This window comes from Caloenas nicobarica, chromosome 5 (genome assembly GCF_036013445.1).
Source record: "Caloenas nicobarica isolate bCalNic1 chromosome 5, bCalNic1.hap1, whole genome shotgun sequence".
In the NCBI taxonomy this organism is placed as follows: domain Eukaryota; kingdom Metazoa; phylum Chordata; class Aves; order Columbiformes; family Columbidae; genus Caloenas; species Caloenas nicobarica.
In genome coordinates, this window is record NC_088249.1 from 52,711,785 (window position 1) to 52,727,432 (window position 15,648).

Here is a 15,648-nt window from a genome sequence, read left to right on the forward strand (position 1 = left end):
GTCTCTCATGCACCTTAACTGGAAAAAGTAGTAATTCATTTAATACATGACAGAAGTTACTCTTTTCAGAGGAGAAACTTACTTGTACTAATTCACTTAGCATATCTACATTCCTAAAGATAGTAAACCAGAAGTCTGGAATTCCTTTGACATTTGTCTCTTCTGCTTCCGCTTTTTCTTCTATTACCACTACATTTTTCAGGTCTCCCTGTGAAACAAATACAGAAAAATTTAGGAAATGAAATAATGACTTCTTAATATATTCAATAAATGGTGGTAGATGTAGAAAAGATTTGCTTCTCTGAAGCTGAGTTTAAGGAACATTTAAAATGTATACTGTTTTTTTCTCTCCATAAATGAAGTTAAGAGACATACGGTTCATTTAATTTACACAACATATATATGTTTCAGATTTACTTTCAACTCATCTGGAATTCTTCTGTGCAATTACTAAAGAGACCAAGTGACAGTTTCACTGACTTGACAAAGAAATCATTAACACACATTTCTATCTTTCTACAAATAGAAAAAATACATTTATATTTTTTTATTCATCTCATGCCTATAGCTTCATGTACCATTTATAGTGCTTCATCTAAAAATTTAACTTTGCCCCTTGAAATATGGGTTTAGCTTCCTAATTTTGCAGAATACTTGGTAAAGGCGGCTTTCATAGTTATTTTTCATTATTACACTGTCTTCAATTATTAATATTTTGTGATACGGGATTCCTTACATATAACTGATGTCAAATGTTATAAAAAAAGAATGACTAAGTCACTTCTCCACCCCGCCAAAAAACCCAAGAAATTCAGTCTGAATTCGCTGTATTGCACCTTTCCTTTTCCACCACTAGATGGCAGCAAATACGCAAGATCTGCCGAACAGCAGCTACTTCAGTTATTAGTAGCCAAGAACACAAAACAGCAGTTTACTTTGCCATCTAGACATGTTTCTGATGTTGTAATTGCATGGAACATGGCCTGTCAATATTGCATTTACACAAAGCCTAACAAACCTTTTTTGCTTATGCACAGAGTACAGTGTGATGCTAAATCTGATGACATCAGCAAAAACAAAGAACAATTCACTTTGTATACAGAACAATGTCCAAAAGAAACAGAAGGAAGATAAGCCAAGAAAAAAATGCAAAGAAAACCCAACAGAATGGCAAACACAGCATTGTAAGTAGGTCGTTCCTCCAAGAAAAGGAAGCAAGCCATAAGTACACTTCTCCAAAAATGATGATAGAAGAGTAAAATGCATCCTACAGATCATATTATCCCTCCTAAATCTAGGTAGTTCCTATTCAACAGGCAAGTAATAATCCACTGGCCAGCACACATTTTATCAGGTAAATTCCATTTTATGACTAGGTGACATCTGTGTGTCTAATCTGTATCTATGAAAATGAAAGCTAACTATGTCCCCCAAAATAAAGGAGACAGGCAGACAAACAACCAGCCTTCTGTTATCTTGGGGTATCATGTAGCACTGGAATGGAACCCGTTATCAGAAAGGTACTGTTAACAGATTACGAACAGTGCAAACAAAGGCATCTTTTCAATTCACTCAAGTTAAACTAAAAAAGTGTTTTTCAATGGAAAACACTGTAGAGGAATTATTTCTGAAAATCTGATTTATCTGTAGTTTGTGACCCACAGCTTGTACTCACAGCTAGTTTATCTTCTTCCTCATTTTCACTGTGCCATTCTGACTCCGCATCTGTGGGTTCAGCTTCACCAGTAATAAACTCTCTTCTCTGTGTTAAAAAAAAACCAACAACAACAAAAAAAACCCACAAGAATGTAATCAAATATGTAAAATTAGAGAATGCATGTAGAGATGTAAAATGAGAACTGATGCAGCTACAAGGAGACAAAGATCATATACATATTCTTCCCACCTTATCAAAAAGGGGTTGATAGAGCGCTGCATATTTTCTCTCTAAGTCGTGTACTTCTTCATAGAATTTAGCTTCTATATGGGCACATTTCACCTGGAGCTGTTTCAAGGCATCAATTCTTCTTTTCACTGCTTTTGGTAAACTAAAAAACAAACAGTTCTTTTAAGGTTAGAAATTAGTTGCCTCAGCATTATTTAACATATCACTGTGGAATAGGTTGCTTATAAATAAATGCATTTTTTAAAATAAAAAACTTCTATCTAACATACATAATTCTTCAAAACCTATTTCAAAAAATTGAAAGAATCCTCTCCTACCCAAGTTGTTCTCAAAAGTGTTATCTTCTGTTCCATTCCCTGGGGCCACCACCCTCCCCATGTAGTTCAGAGATCTGAAATTAATATCTTTGTTTACACCTTATCTTTGAGACTAGAGTTATGGTGATCCATCTATGAAAAATAAGAATCATGCATTCTACAGGAGAACGTTTTGATGGGTCATACTTAGAAAAGTACACACTGCCCATCTGCACTTGACATTATTAAGCATTTATACAAAGCCAGGTAAAAAGAACTTTTTACAGCATTTTTTTAAAAGAGGTCTACCAGCTATTCCCTGTCAAGAAATAAAAGCACAAATATCTACTAAAGGCAAAATTTTGAAGTTTAAGTCCACTCTACATTTAATAAAAAACTAAGCTCCAAACCAAGGATTTCCAAGTCCTGAACTTTCCACTATATCCCGGACAGCAATCTTACAGAAATCATCCATCAATGCAGCACACACCCTGACAGAAAAAGGGTCACAGAAGGAAACAAAAGGGGGCAAGGTGAGTTATTCCTAACCAAAGTAATAACAGCCAAGGAAAATACTGAACTGGACAAAACTTTGCTTGTGCTTTTGTGTAAATAATCTAAAACTTGACTCTTCCTTCCAGAAGTAGGCCACTATGAATCACAGTTAAAGTCAAACATTTTTCTTCATTAATCATTTGTTCTAATTTCCTATATTATACAGTAATAACATTACACTACACTTTCAGTCTTTCAAGAATTTTATTATGTCCTGTACTTACGTTTCAATGTAACTTGAAGGAGTAAGTGCTGTGTTGTCAAGACGTTCCTGTAGAGCTGCCAGGACCTGTGGATTTTGCATCACTTGGTCTGCTAGCTTTTCTATGAAGACAGAAATCTGTTTTAAAACAGATCTGAATACATAGGACTTTCACCATACTGTGTCTTAGAGCAGTCACAGTAAAAGTACTCACTATTTTCCAGGTCTCAAATAGCACCACTGTATTAATAGTTAACTAATAACTCAAGCAAAATTACCTCAGGATCAGATTTCAGAAAGATAAAATTGGATAATTACAGAAAATGCACTTTTCTCTCTGCAAATATACCAAATATTTGCTTTTAGAAGCAAGTAGCACATTGACAACACAAACAAATTTCATGTCTTCCCTTTTATGTAAGAAAGTGCAAAACAGGAGTTTCTCTATCCTCCCTCTATACTAGATGTAGCTCATATGCCACATAGATATTTGCAAGAGAAGAACCACTGAATTATACTTCCAACACACTTGTAGAAGTGTTTCTCAGTCTCACTCCTGAAAAAACCTGACAAAAACTTTGTGCATGACAAAGCAGCATAGAACTGCAACCATTTCCTTGACAACTACTAATTTTTTTTACATCAAGAGACTTTAATAATCTTTAAAACTCCTCAGTTATCACAACAGTTCACATAAGACTATTTTTACAGGACATCAGAACTAAAATGCTTCTGGTTAGCAGTTAAAAATCCTTACTAATAACTGCACAGGTGGCCATAGTGGGAAGATATTTGCTTTTCAAATCTTTCCATTCTTTCTCACTGCTCTTCTCTCCAGACATTAAAAAAAAAAAAAAAAAAACAAACAACCACAAAAACACAGCACATGGTAACCTGATGAAGCTGGGTTTGTGTGTTGTTTTGGGTTTATTTGGGAGGGGTTTTTTTGTTTGTTTGGTTTAGTTTTTCCTTAATTCAACTTGACTATAAGAATTATTCAATGGTGTCTACCAGCTTATATGCCATTTCCAACTGCCAGTCAAAGACTTTCTTAAAAAATAAATTTTAAAAAGTGAGACCTAAAGAACATTCAATAACCACATACATGAAACATATTTCATTATAACTTATTTCATTATAACTATTAATTTGAAAAGCATTATTCAGCAGTTATTTGTAGACTTTACAAAGAAAGAATAAAAGCCTCAAGAGGACATATTATAGAGATGCATTTTCCTACAAACAAGATACTAAAGCGCTAGCACAGGAGTGCTCATTTCGTAATTATGCTGATAAAAAGTACATGTTGTTAAACCTAGTCTACACAGGCCTTATTGCAAGCATCTAGTCTGTTACTTCACACAATAGTAAAGCATCTCAGCCACAACATATGCAAAAATACTTTCACTGTTACAAAAATGTAGCCTTTATTTTGCTCTTGGCTGCAATAAACATGGAAAACATCACCAAGTGAACAGGTACCCTAGAAACCATTGCTTTGCTTTCAATAGTGAATATATCTGTAGTTTTGACTGTAAAGGTTTTGGACCTGTAGATAAGCTTCAACAGACACGGCAATAGTCTTATTCCACCTTTGTAATACTAGCTACTACCATGTATTTCTTACCTTTTTTGTCGCTTGCATTTTTAGCGGCCTCCACAGAATCCGAAGCAGTATCGTCCGTTTTACTAAAAGAATTTTAAAATGTAACATATTAAAAAGGCATCACCTTATAAAAATGTTAACACTTAAGAACAAAAGTATTCTGAATTTTCAGTGTTTACTACAGGACAAGTCTTATAAACAAGTATGCCACTAAAAGACAGGTATTTATGGCTTCAAGCTTCTCAAAACTTAGAAGTCTGGATATGAAACTAGTTCTCCTAAGATGAAAAGGATGCAAAGAAGAAAAAAAACCAAAAAAATTCCAAAAAAACCCCCACAAAACCAACCAAACACCACCAGCACCCACCAACATACCAACAACCCAAAACAAAGCAGTGACAGATAAATTCATCTCATTAAGCAAATGGCTGGCCTTTCACCTATACTGGGTCACTCTGGACAGGAAAATGTTATTACTCACAAATGGGAATACAAGACACCCTTTTAGTCTAAGTGATGAAGAAAAACACGAGAACAGACAGAGGTAAGAAAGGAAGATAAATAAGAGATAAAAGCTCTTTGTTTCAAATTTCTATAGCAAGTTGTTTTGACTAAAAGTAGAAACATTTGCTTCTACTCTAAAAAGAGATGTCCCTGTCCTCTCCACCTCTCTGCCGCAATGTCTTCCATCACGCTTCCTGTGCTGGAGAGGGCCCAAAATGAGCTAGCAGCCAGCAAGCTTTCCCTGTGCTCCCTGCCAATTTATAGGTTGCAAAACACAGATTGAGTATTGCTGAAATTGACCCTCAGATGCGAAAGGAAAAAAGATATCACATATGCAAATGGGCAGTTACCAGATAGACTAGCTCATCCAGCTTACCGTAGTGCACAGCAAGTTTTGGAAGTCCAGCATCACATATGTATTTACACCAGTTTAACACTGTTATTTGTTCCAAAAATGCTACAAAAACTAGAAAATGAGTGCCTTTTGCATGCTTAAATCATACAGATCAGAGGAACACTGAGGATCACTGTTCAAGTCTTTAGAGCATTTAAATATGAACACTGAAAACTGAATCAAGACAACATAAATTACGTTAGTCCAAGAGCAGAGTAATTCTGTATCCAATACACTACAATCTCAGCTTCTGTACCTAAATGAGTGTTTTGTCCTTGCTGTATGGGAACACAGTCTAGTTAGAGAAAAGTATTATAACATTATTCTTATCCAAATTTGGTAACCTGTTCCTCATGGGTAAAAGGTACCCTCCCACAGAAGATCAGATTTCAAGAAAACAGTCCAACATACCTGTTATCTGCCATCTGTGTGCCTGTATCCACCTGCAAGATAAAATACAGTTTAAAAATACTTTCATGGTAATTTGTTTACCCCAAGAGAATATGAAAATAGAACAGGTCCTTGTTTAAAACCTCAATATAAATTAATAGCTGCTGGGTTTGCTATGAAATTCATCATGCACAGTCTCTTGAAGTAAATAGCTCCCATAATACCCAATCCAAATTGGAACTTCCTCATAGTTTTTAAACAGTCTGTTATGTGCTTTCCTTTATCCCTTTTATATTTATTTCTTCCTGTTAGGTATTCCAGATGTTAACCCATTTCTACCAGGTCATAAGCATTCAGTCTGCAAACAAGTGTCACAGATTCCTAAGCTAGCTCTCCATTCTATTAAAAAAATTCAAGCCAAAGAGAAACAAATAAATATATTATTTTCTAATTCCTTGACAGTATCACAGTACATAATGAATTTTTAATCTCCGCATATACTGTATTACTATGCCTGATCTGAAAACAATGAAAGTTCAAATGAATTACAACATCAGAATTTTCTTTTGTCACCTGAGCAAAAAAATATGCCAACTTGTCTGTCTAATCAGGGCTATTTTTGTGAACAGCTGCTTCTGCTGCACTATACTGAATGACAACCTAAAGCTGCTGCTAGATAAAGAGAAGCAAAACACTGAAGAAAATTATTTACCAAGAGAAAGGTTTCTGACAGCAGCTACAAGGGCAGAATCCCTTATACAAAGCTTTGCCTTAAATTTATTTATTAGGAGCGAGAAAACGAAGAGGAAACACAGAAATTGAAGTTTCGGTATTAGCAATGATTGGAACCAAGTTTAGTGCAGCTATCCCAGCCCCAAGGTCTAAATTAGCTCTCCTGAGAAATCAGAGGAAGCCAAGCTGCGTAACTTATTTTGCTGTTATTTCTTTACTGGGGCATAATATCCAAGCCTGTATTATCTACATGGTGTTCCAAAAAGATAGACCCAATTTCAAATTGTGTGTGATATCAAATTTGGTCCATCTTCTTAAAACAGCCTGTATTATAGTCATACAGGTTGGGGTTTTTTCCTCCATTCTAAACAGTTTATCACAAACACAAGTAATCACTACATACCATAGATAGGCACAGGTGATATTTTTCACTATCAAGAAAGCAGATGTTAGTCTGCAAGCCAAATTTAGAATAAAAAGTACCTTCCATCATTCATTAGAGTCAACCGATCTGATTTCTTAGGTTCTATAAAGGCCAAGCAGGCTGATCTTTAGCCCAGCTTCCAAAACACGGCTACCAAAGAAGAGCTTAAGTGCTAATGACATCTTGAGTGGCAGCCAGAGCTGGGGGGTGGGGCAGAGATCGCATGCACTCTCCCATCTGGAAAACGCTGATTCCTGCTGTAAGCTAGAGAAGCAACACTTTCACAACCACTTCAATAGAGTTGAAAAGCTTTGTTTAATTACAAAAGTACTAAAAGTTATATATATATATATAAAATATATATTATTTCACAAGAAGTAAATCTCCTTTACATCTACCAAATAACCAAGAGCCCACCCTATAGATTAAGTCCAGGAACAAACAGAAGGGGCTTCTTGTAGACTAGGTGTATTTCAGCAACCCAGGCATATTTATTTGCAAACACTTATTCTTGCCTTAAAGGTAACAAGAGAAAGTGGCAATGCCAGCAACCATCCACTAGAGCAAAACAGAAGATTTTTACTGTCTTACAGCTGAAGAAATAAAGGAGCACACACACGTATTTCCTTCCAGAGCAGACAGAAAATGAAGACGGGAAAAGAAAAAAAAAGAAACAAACCACGATAAAAAAGGTAATATATAGCAAACTGACCTAATATCAGAGTTCATCCAAAAAGTTATACAATCCAACCCACTACTAGAGGAAGCAATGATAAGCAACTAAAAACGCAGACTCGCATTACTTAAAAATTAGCCTCAAAGACTTGCCTTTTCCAACTCAGGCCCACTGACAGAGCTAATGGAAAAAAATACACTCCACATCCAAATTCTCCTGCTTAGTTGTTTCTGCTGTATTTCCTGCAGGGAATTATTTCTCAGCCCTGCTCAGGGAAGACAAGATTCTCGTTCCATTCTCATTTGCGTTTGGAAAACATGTAATAAAGTTCCCCTAACTTGAATAACTTTTAGATAGTAGTTGAATTAATCTCCACTGGAACAGACATGAATTGGGCATGTTCTGACAAAAGCCATTCACCTAAGTAACAAGAAAAGCAACAACAAAAAGAGACCATTCCCTGGTGCAAATACATACTTTAAGACTTGTTTTGCTCCTTAAAGTTGCTCCTCTGGTAACTAAAAAGTAAAAAGAAATACATAAATAATTACAAGAAGCTTTCTTACAAAACAGCTTGTGAATACCCACTGCACCACAGCTGTCTCCTCCAATGGCTTACCTGCTGCCAAGTTACCAACAAAACTGTTCAGTAAAAGCTGGTGGGGACAGGGGATGGGAGAGCAAAGTGACTTTAGAGAGACAAAGTTAAATGCAGACACCTAATTGAAAAAGTACAGTAGCAAAGCACTGAGCCTTCATACTTGTTGCCTTAGTTGTTTTCCAAGCAAGTGAGCTCAGTTTACAGACAAGGCATGAGAAAGCTATCAGAACTCCAAGAAAAAAAGAATGTAAGGTATTGTTATTATTGCTGCCACCACAAAGAAGGGACCAAATCCTTATCTTATTTCTGCTGGACAGTTCACTGTTTTCAAATAACTAATGCGTTTACTAGGCTTTTGGGAAAGAGTAGACTACAACCACCAGTTGTTCCACAAAGCTGGCTGCTGCAAAACACAAATGCCACACACCACTAGTCACTTAAAACAGCAGGAAACCATAAGCACACCGAGCAGAAGTTCATTATGAGGACATGGCCTGATGGATGCAACTTCAGAGAAAATCTCTGTACCTTTAATAGCAAGACATATTTATAAATACAAGAATAAATATTCTCTGCTAAAAACATCTACATTTTGTCGTACAAACCTTCTAAACACAACTAGAACATGAAATGGGAAATTAATGAAGTCCTGAACTCACAGGAAGACTTCTACCCACAACTGTTACTGTTTTTCGTAACTACAACAAATCAGAAGGGAAAGTTATGACTTCCGTTTGAGAGCTGCTGGGATGCAACCCTGCAAGAAGCCACAAACATAATAGTCTGATACTCTTTGTAAGGGAAATGAGAAGAAATAATTAAAAAAAAAAAATAGTCAAGAGGAAAAAAGCTCATTAACCTGTGCACAAGCCCTGAACATTGGCAATGCTTAATCTCACCTTGGAAGTTTTCGTGAAGGAATACTATCGTGGTTAGACATGACTTTATAAAAATTTGCCTAGTGGTTCTGGTTTACCTGTAACTTAGGAGTAGTTACATTTATAAAGTCCTAAAATTACATTCGGCCCCTTGAAGGCAACCGCGAGGCTGATGTTGGCCCCGGTGAAATTGAGTTTGACACCCCTTACATACTTGCTTCTCTACCTTTTTATTTCGAGGCTTTGCAGGCAGACGTTACAGGAAGGGACGCAGACAAATAACTACGAACACTGGTATTACATATACAGTAAACAGCTGTAGCAGCAGCAAAAATTCCAAACAGGGCCTCACTTGGGAGATAGGGACTTCGAAATGAAAACTGAGCGCCCAAGGTCCCACACCAGGCTGAGGGAACACAAGACCGCCGATGAGGTCAAACGAAAGAATCGCGCCTGATCGAAGCGGCTACGGGCCTGCCTCAACTCGAGCACCGCAGGGTGAGAGAGACGGAAAAACTATTCACCACAAACAACAGCTCTCCCACCCTCTTCCTCCTCCACTTCCCCCGGGAGGGCGGGGAAGGGAGGGCTCACTGCCAGGCTCCCCAGGGCGGGCGAGAGCGGCCATAGATGTGGCCTGAACCGCTCCGTCCGCCCAGCGCCACTAAGAGCCACGCAGAGTCCCCGTTCTCGCGGTCCAAACTTCTCAAACCAACCTTAAAATGGTGCCTGACCGGGCCGGGCCCGCCCCTGTCCGCCAGGCGGCTCCAGCCGGCCCCCGCCGCCGCCGGGCTCCACCCCGGAGCAGGCCCTAACGGCTGCCGCACGCGCGCCCCGGCCCCGCGCTGCAGTCGCGGCGGCCAGCTCGGGCCCTCCGCTGGTCCCACCGGCCACCCGCTGCCCAAAGGCCGGGAGCTGAGCGCCGCGGCCCCGCCGAGCCCTCACCTGCCCGCGCCCCCTCACGCCCGCAGAGACAGCAGCGCCAGCCGCTCAGCTCCTCGGAGGCTCGCCCGGGCTGCGCCGCCGCCAAGAAAGCTCCCTCCCGTTGGCTGAAGCGCGGGCACCTCCCTCAGCAAAGAAGCCGCCAATTGGCCCTGGCAGCGCCACAGCCGCTGCGACGCACGCGGGCCATGTTGACTACCCCACGACGCGGCGCTCAGCCAATCAGAGTGCAAGCGCGGGGTGGGGGGGTGGGGGGGGGTGGACGCGCTGGGGGATGTGCGCGCGGGGCTGGCGGCGCGCGGGGAGAGCGCGTGATGCGGACGGGAGGTGAGGCGGCTCGTGCCTGCGTCCTTAAAGCGACAGCGGCTGCGCGAGCGGTGTGGGGGCAATATGGCGGGGGCGCCCGGCGGGCGTTGGGCGCTGGAGGCCGCGCTCTCGGAGCGCGCCGGGAAAGGCGCTCGGCGGGCGGCCCTGGGGGGCGGTAGGGGCAGGCTCCGGCCCGCCCCGTCTCCGAGGGCCGCCTGGTCGGGGTGCAGAGGGTGACCTCCCGCTGCTGGTGCTGCGGCTCCTGGGTGCTCTTTAACCGCCCTCGGCGGTGCCGCGGCTGCCGCGGCGTGAGCCCTTGGCTGGGGCCGGGCCTGGGGCGGGAGCGGGCTCCGGCCGTGCTGGCCGCCGCGGCGGGGAAGCGCTGAGGGCCGGGGATGTGTGCCCGGGCTGGCGGCTCCGTGCGCCCTGCAGGTGGGAGGAGGCGGCGGGCCCGTAACTGCTGCGTCTGGCAGCCGCACGCAGTCAGCTGTGCCGGGCCCTGGGCCTGTCCTTAGAACTGGCCGTGCGGAGGGCTGGGAAATGCAGTTTCTGAGGCGGCAGTGCCTGGCTGCTGCGATGCGGTGCTGCTTTCCAGTTTCTTCAGCTGCCGAGACAGACTTGGCGATGCCTGCCTTCCGCTCAGTCGCCTGCAGTGCGAGGTTTACTGTCCTAGCAGGTACACGCACCTGTGTTGGAAGGGCTGCATTTTAACTAGACGAATAATGTGATAACGGTTTTAGGAACTGCTCTGTAGATAATCTGCATGGATAAGACTAAAGTTTCAAAGCTGATAGGCAAATCAAAGACCTGAGTGCTTCCTATTAAAAAGCCCTTTCTGATGTTTCAGGTTGAGCACCTTTTTGAAAATGCAGATGTTCGCCTTTCCAGCGTTGTTTCTTAGTCTAGATACAGATGTCATTTCTGTAAAAAAGAAGCAAAACAACAACCACAAAACAATAATCCCCTAACAATACGGCTTCTGTTTGTATGGTGACTTGTAAGCAGCAGGCGCTGCATAGCATGATGTTAGAACAGTGCAATTTCAGCATTTGAAGCCACTTAGGAGTTTTAGTAATCTTTCACTCAATAGGAAAAACGACTGCCCCTTTATTGTGTCACTGGATTCCCTCGTTCTAAAAAATGTGCTCTGCAGGTCTGCAACTTAGTCTTGGGTTTCAGTAATTAACGACTAGGATTTATCACAACCATGGGCAAAATTTGGAAATTATGAAACCAATATTTATTAATTAACAACCAGTCAATACATTAATGTTGGATTAATTCAGGATTTTGTAGGAGTTTAGTGACAGGAATAACTAAGGAATAGTTACTTAAATAGGTACCAATACTGTAACTAAGGAACAAGATAATTTTGAGTAATGTAACAAACAGCTGAAGAACTGCAGGAATGTAGAGTCACTTGTACAAACAAGCAGATTTGGTGGGCCAGAGGACATGTTCAGTGGAAGGTTCTTCCACTTATTTTCTTTTCTCCCAACCCTTTTTCCCTGTTTTTCCATACCAGTCCTTTTTCTAACATCAGTAGGTTAATGGTCTCTTCGTACTTCCATGAATTCTTATTTTGGGACAACTTTAATCATTATAGTGGCCACACTTAATTCTCAGTCTTCCAAAAAAGAGCATAATGAACTCTGAAAGGAGGATTTATCTGAAGGTACTCCTACCTCACACTTATGTTCTTGCTGCTGGTTCACAGCTGTCAACTATTCTTTTAAGCTTTTTCTGTCAATCTCCAGTTTGTTAAAAGCTATTTCTCCTTTCCACCCAGAAGATGTTTGGAGATGTAGGAGGTTTTGCTTGAGTATGTGATGTAGCTGCACCTTTCTGCTGTTGCAGGAATGCGCTGCAGCCCTGTTCAGACTTCTTGTTGCTCTGCTGCATCTTCTGTGGCATGTGTAGAGTTTGCCCCTTTGCATTAGTCACCATCTTGTTAATGCAGTTCTCATAAATGCTACAAACCCTGGATTACATTAAAACTAAGATGGTCTTGTAAAAGTAGATTTGGGTTCTTCTGGACCAATTATTAAAGCCTGGAAACAGTCCAGAGCGCTGGAAGTATTTGGCTCTCTTCCTCCACTGATGTATGTTGAAAGCATATATTTAAATTACTTTACAGCCTTGGATTTAATGCCCGTCTCCAAAGGCGTTAATCACCACAATCAGTGAGAGCTTTTTGCTGACTTTTGTCTAACCTCTCGTAGCACGGTGGTGGACACTAGGACTACAGATAGGCACGATCTGTGGAGTCATCTTGCTGTCAGGTGCTCATACCCTGCAGAGAGCTGCAAAAAGGTATTTGCTGAATCACTCTGGCTTGATTTAAACGCGCAGTCTAGCATACCCGAGAGCTTGGAGAACCAAAACTGGGAGAAGGGATTATGGCAGAGCTGCTGAACAGATGCACTAGACACTGGAGAGAAAGCTTAGGCTGAGATCTGTAACTGGCATTAAAGTGTCTGTGGCTTCTGCCCTTGGGTGGGTATTAATGGAAACTGCTCTCAGTGAGATGCCAGACATTCACAACCTAACTTGAGAGATAAGACTTAGTTCATCACTGACTTTTTCTGGAGGAAGAACTTTGATCATTGCTAAGTGGAGTCTTGGTACTAAATAGCTAATGTGCCTCTTAATTAATTTGTTCTGTCTGAGAAGACACATTAAGTACTATGCATGTTAAATACTATGCGTGTGGTACAGCGTCTTGTATAGAAATTGCCCTGTGAAATCAGAGAGGCGAGTAAAAATTCCTTTCCCTTTTTGTTTGGTAGAAATTGTGTAATTAAAGAGGGAGCTAAAGTTGGTCCAACAACTACCACCACCAGAAAGTGTTAGCTTATAATGTAGAAAAAGAAGCTGAAGGAATGTACGGTATGTTGCAGAGATTTGCTTATTTGCACATTTAAAATGCATTGGTGGTTTCCCAGAACTGCAGACAGCATATAAAAACATTAGGATAAAGAGGTTGAAGAGAGTATCATAAACGTAATTAGGCACTCATTAGTTAAAAGTGTTTGAGAAAATTGAAGGCAACAAGACCAGACTGAACAATTCACAGATTTTTCTACCAGTAACTGAACAAACTGAGTGATGGAAGAACTTATTCTCTTCAGTGGAGCAGTATTCACATTTGACATCAATGTGAATATTCACATTGGAAAGGCTGAAAAGCACACTCTGAACAAAAGACAGGAAATTTGCTGCTGCCAAGTTTGGCCTTCAGCCAAGGGTGCAATTAAAAACAGAAGCACCATGCTTTTACCTTGCCATCTCTCAATAAATTCTTTGATAGATGGAAGATAAAAAGCTCCATGTTGTACAGACCAATACGAGGTCTGTGTTCCAAAAATTCCAAGATTTTGCTGTGGGAATTTTCATTTTCATAATGCTTAGAAAATCATATTCCAGACTAGCTTCCCTGAGCAAGTGCATGCATACATGTACATTGTAAAATGAAATGAAAAAATATAATACTGTGGAGTCCTCTCTCCGTTTGCCTTGCTGAGAGACAGGTGACTAAGACAGGGAATGCAGATCGTTGCTGTTGCATTCTCTTCTCCTGGCTGCCAGGTCACTCCTACTGGGCAAGTGCAGTGGAATTCACTTAAGTGCCACCTTGATGGATTGCCAGGGAAGTGGTCTTGCGCTGTGCATTTCAGTGATCACACAGATCAGTTGGAACACCTTCACTGAGAAGTCATCTTAGTGTGCATTCAGTCCTGGCTGCAGCGTTCTTTGGTGGCTACCAAGTTTTCCTTCACCAGGACCTTAGGCATAGTGTTAAGTTTTTGCTAAATTGTGGCTCCAGAGAGGAGAAAAGAAACTGATCTGTAGTAGCTCTGGAGCTCGTTTTTGGTTACAAATTCTTGGCTCTTTGCCAAGGTCATTTTTATTATCCTGCTGCTTTTGAAAAGGAACTCAAAATATTATTTTATTTTACTCAGTTTTTATTTTACTCTGATTTTATTTGGAAAGCACAGATTAACTTGCTGTTAAGTAAAATCTTAGCAGCTTCTTTACAGGAAGAGTTGCCAATTTGTGTGACGCTTTTTTTTTAATAGAAAATACGTAGTCCAGTCCACTAACTCACAGATGCTTCATGAATCAGACATTTTCCTTGCTGACAATACTGACTTCCAAGGATAGCTGAAACAGATAGGAAGAAAAAATTTTAACTGGAAAACCAGTTCAAGTATTGGAAGAAACGTTCAAGTATGGGAAGATTTTGAGGGCCTTACTGCTGGAGGATTCAAGTGAAAAGCTCGCTCGAAGGTGGCAGCTTCAAAAATGCATGAACTAGATAGCAAAAGACTATGAAAAGCAGGGGAGAATAAGTAGTTGTGTTGAAGAACAATGATCACCCAAGACACAAGGTGAGCCTGAAGACGTGAGGATTTCAAAGGCTCTGATCCTTGTGATGTCTATGAAAAGAATCCCATTAATTTTAGGAGACTTTTGATTGTGTTCAAAGAGAATTCAAAGACAGGAATGCTGTTTCTGCTGTAGCAGAAGGGAAAGATGGCTTTAGCAGCACTGATATTTCAGATAAGGATTCTTTCGAATCATCTTAGTTTAAAACAAATTGTCAATCAGACAAAACACAGAAATGGCAAGCATGAGCTAAATAATTTTGGTGGTAGAATAAGACATTAATGGAGCAGTAAATACAGCAGAGACCCTTATCTGACATGACTATGAATTTTAAAAAAATATTGAGGGAAGGAGCGTGTGTATGTGGGAAGCATACAGAAAAAACAGATTATAACTTTTCAAGAGTATGACTGTGAAATGTTCATAAGATCTGTGCAAGGAGAGTTGCCCCAGAAACAAAATGAAGCATTTGGGAAGGGAAAAGGCCATTAAAAAAAATTCTTCTACATTGACGTAGTAGATAAACCATGGAATTGAATGAGGTGCAACTAAAAACACAACAGGAAGAGAAAAAAAGGTGTGTGGTGAGGGGAAAGTCAGTATATTATCATGAAGATGTCCTAAAGAAACTAGAATCCCAGACAGCGATGGATTAACAGTGTCTTCTCAGTAGTGACATGCTAACTATTAATAGCTTTAAACAACTGGTAACTCGGATCACCAAAAAAGAATTTCTGTAAGCAAATTACTCTCACTATTTGACATTAAGTAGCAACTTCAGAAGCAGTTCATGGTCAGAGAAGTAGTTAAAGCAGTGAAGTCTATGCTGTTGTTAGAAATTATTCAG

General features: G+C 40.6%; 1 protein-coding gene and 1 non-coding gene across 7 annotated transcripts in view; both read right to left on the minus strand.

Annotated features, from left to right (window-relative positions):
• Positions 1 to 10,203, minus strand: part of NAP1L4 (nucleosome assembly protein 1 like 4) — a 28,885-nt gene extending 18,682 nt beyond the window's left edge. For 3 of the 6 annotated variants that reach the window (XR_010606345.1, XR_010606344.1, XM_065637050.1), the window contains exons 1-8: positions 10,110 to 10,151; positions 8,163 to 8,203; positions 5,875 to 5,906; positions 4,587 to 4,648; positions 2,982 to 3,081; positions 1,907 to 2,048; positions 1,676 to 1,762; positions 83 to 208 (exon numbers count right to left, since the gene is read on the minus strand). Coding sequence is in view for 4 of the 6 variants with exons in the window: in XM_065637050.1 (XP_065493122.1) it covers positions 83 to 208; positions 1,676 to 1,762; positions 1,907 to 2,048; positions 2,982 to 3,081; positions 4,587 to 4,648; positions 5,875 to 5,888 (531 nt within the window). In the remaining 2 variants the exon portion in view is untranslated. Of the gene's footprint in view, positions 1 to 82; positions 209 to 1,675; positions 1,763 to 1,906; positions 2,049 to 2,981; positions 3,084 to 4,586; positions 4,649 to 5,874; positions 5,907 to 8,162; positions 8,204 to 10,109 lie in introns of those variants that run through there. The other 3 variants (XM_065637052.1, XM_065637049.1, XM_065637051.1) reach the window with 3 other exon arrangements.
• On the minus strand, positions 1,422 to 1,549 carry LOC135989964 (small nucleolar RNA SNORA54). Its single transcript, XR_010606356.1, has one exon. It is a non-coding gene; the product is annotated as a small nucleolar RNA SNORA54 (small nucleolar RNA).
• Positions 10,204 to 15,648: the final 5,445 nt, after the last annotated feature.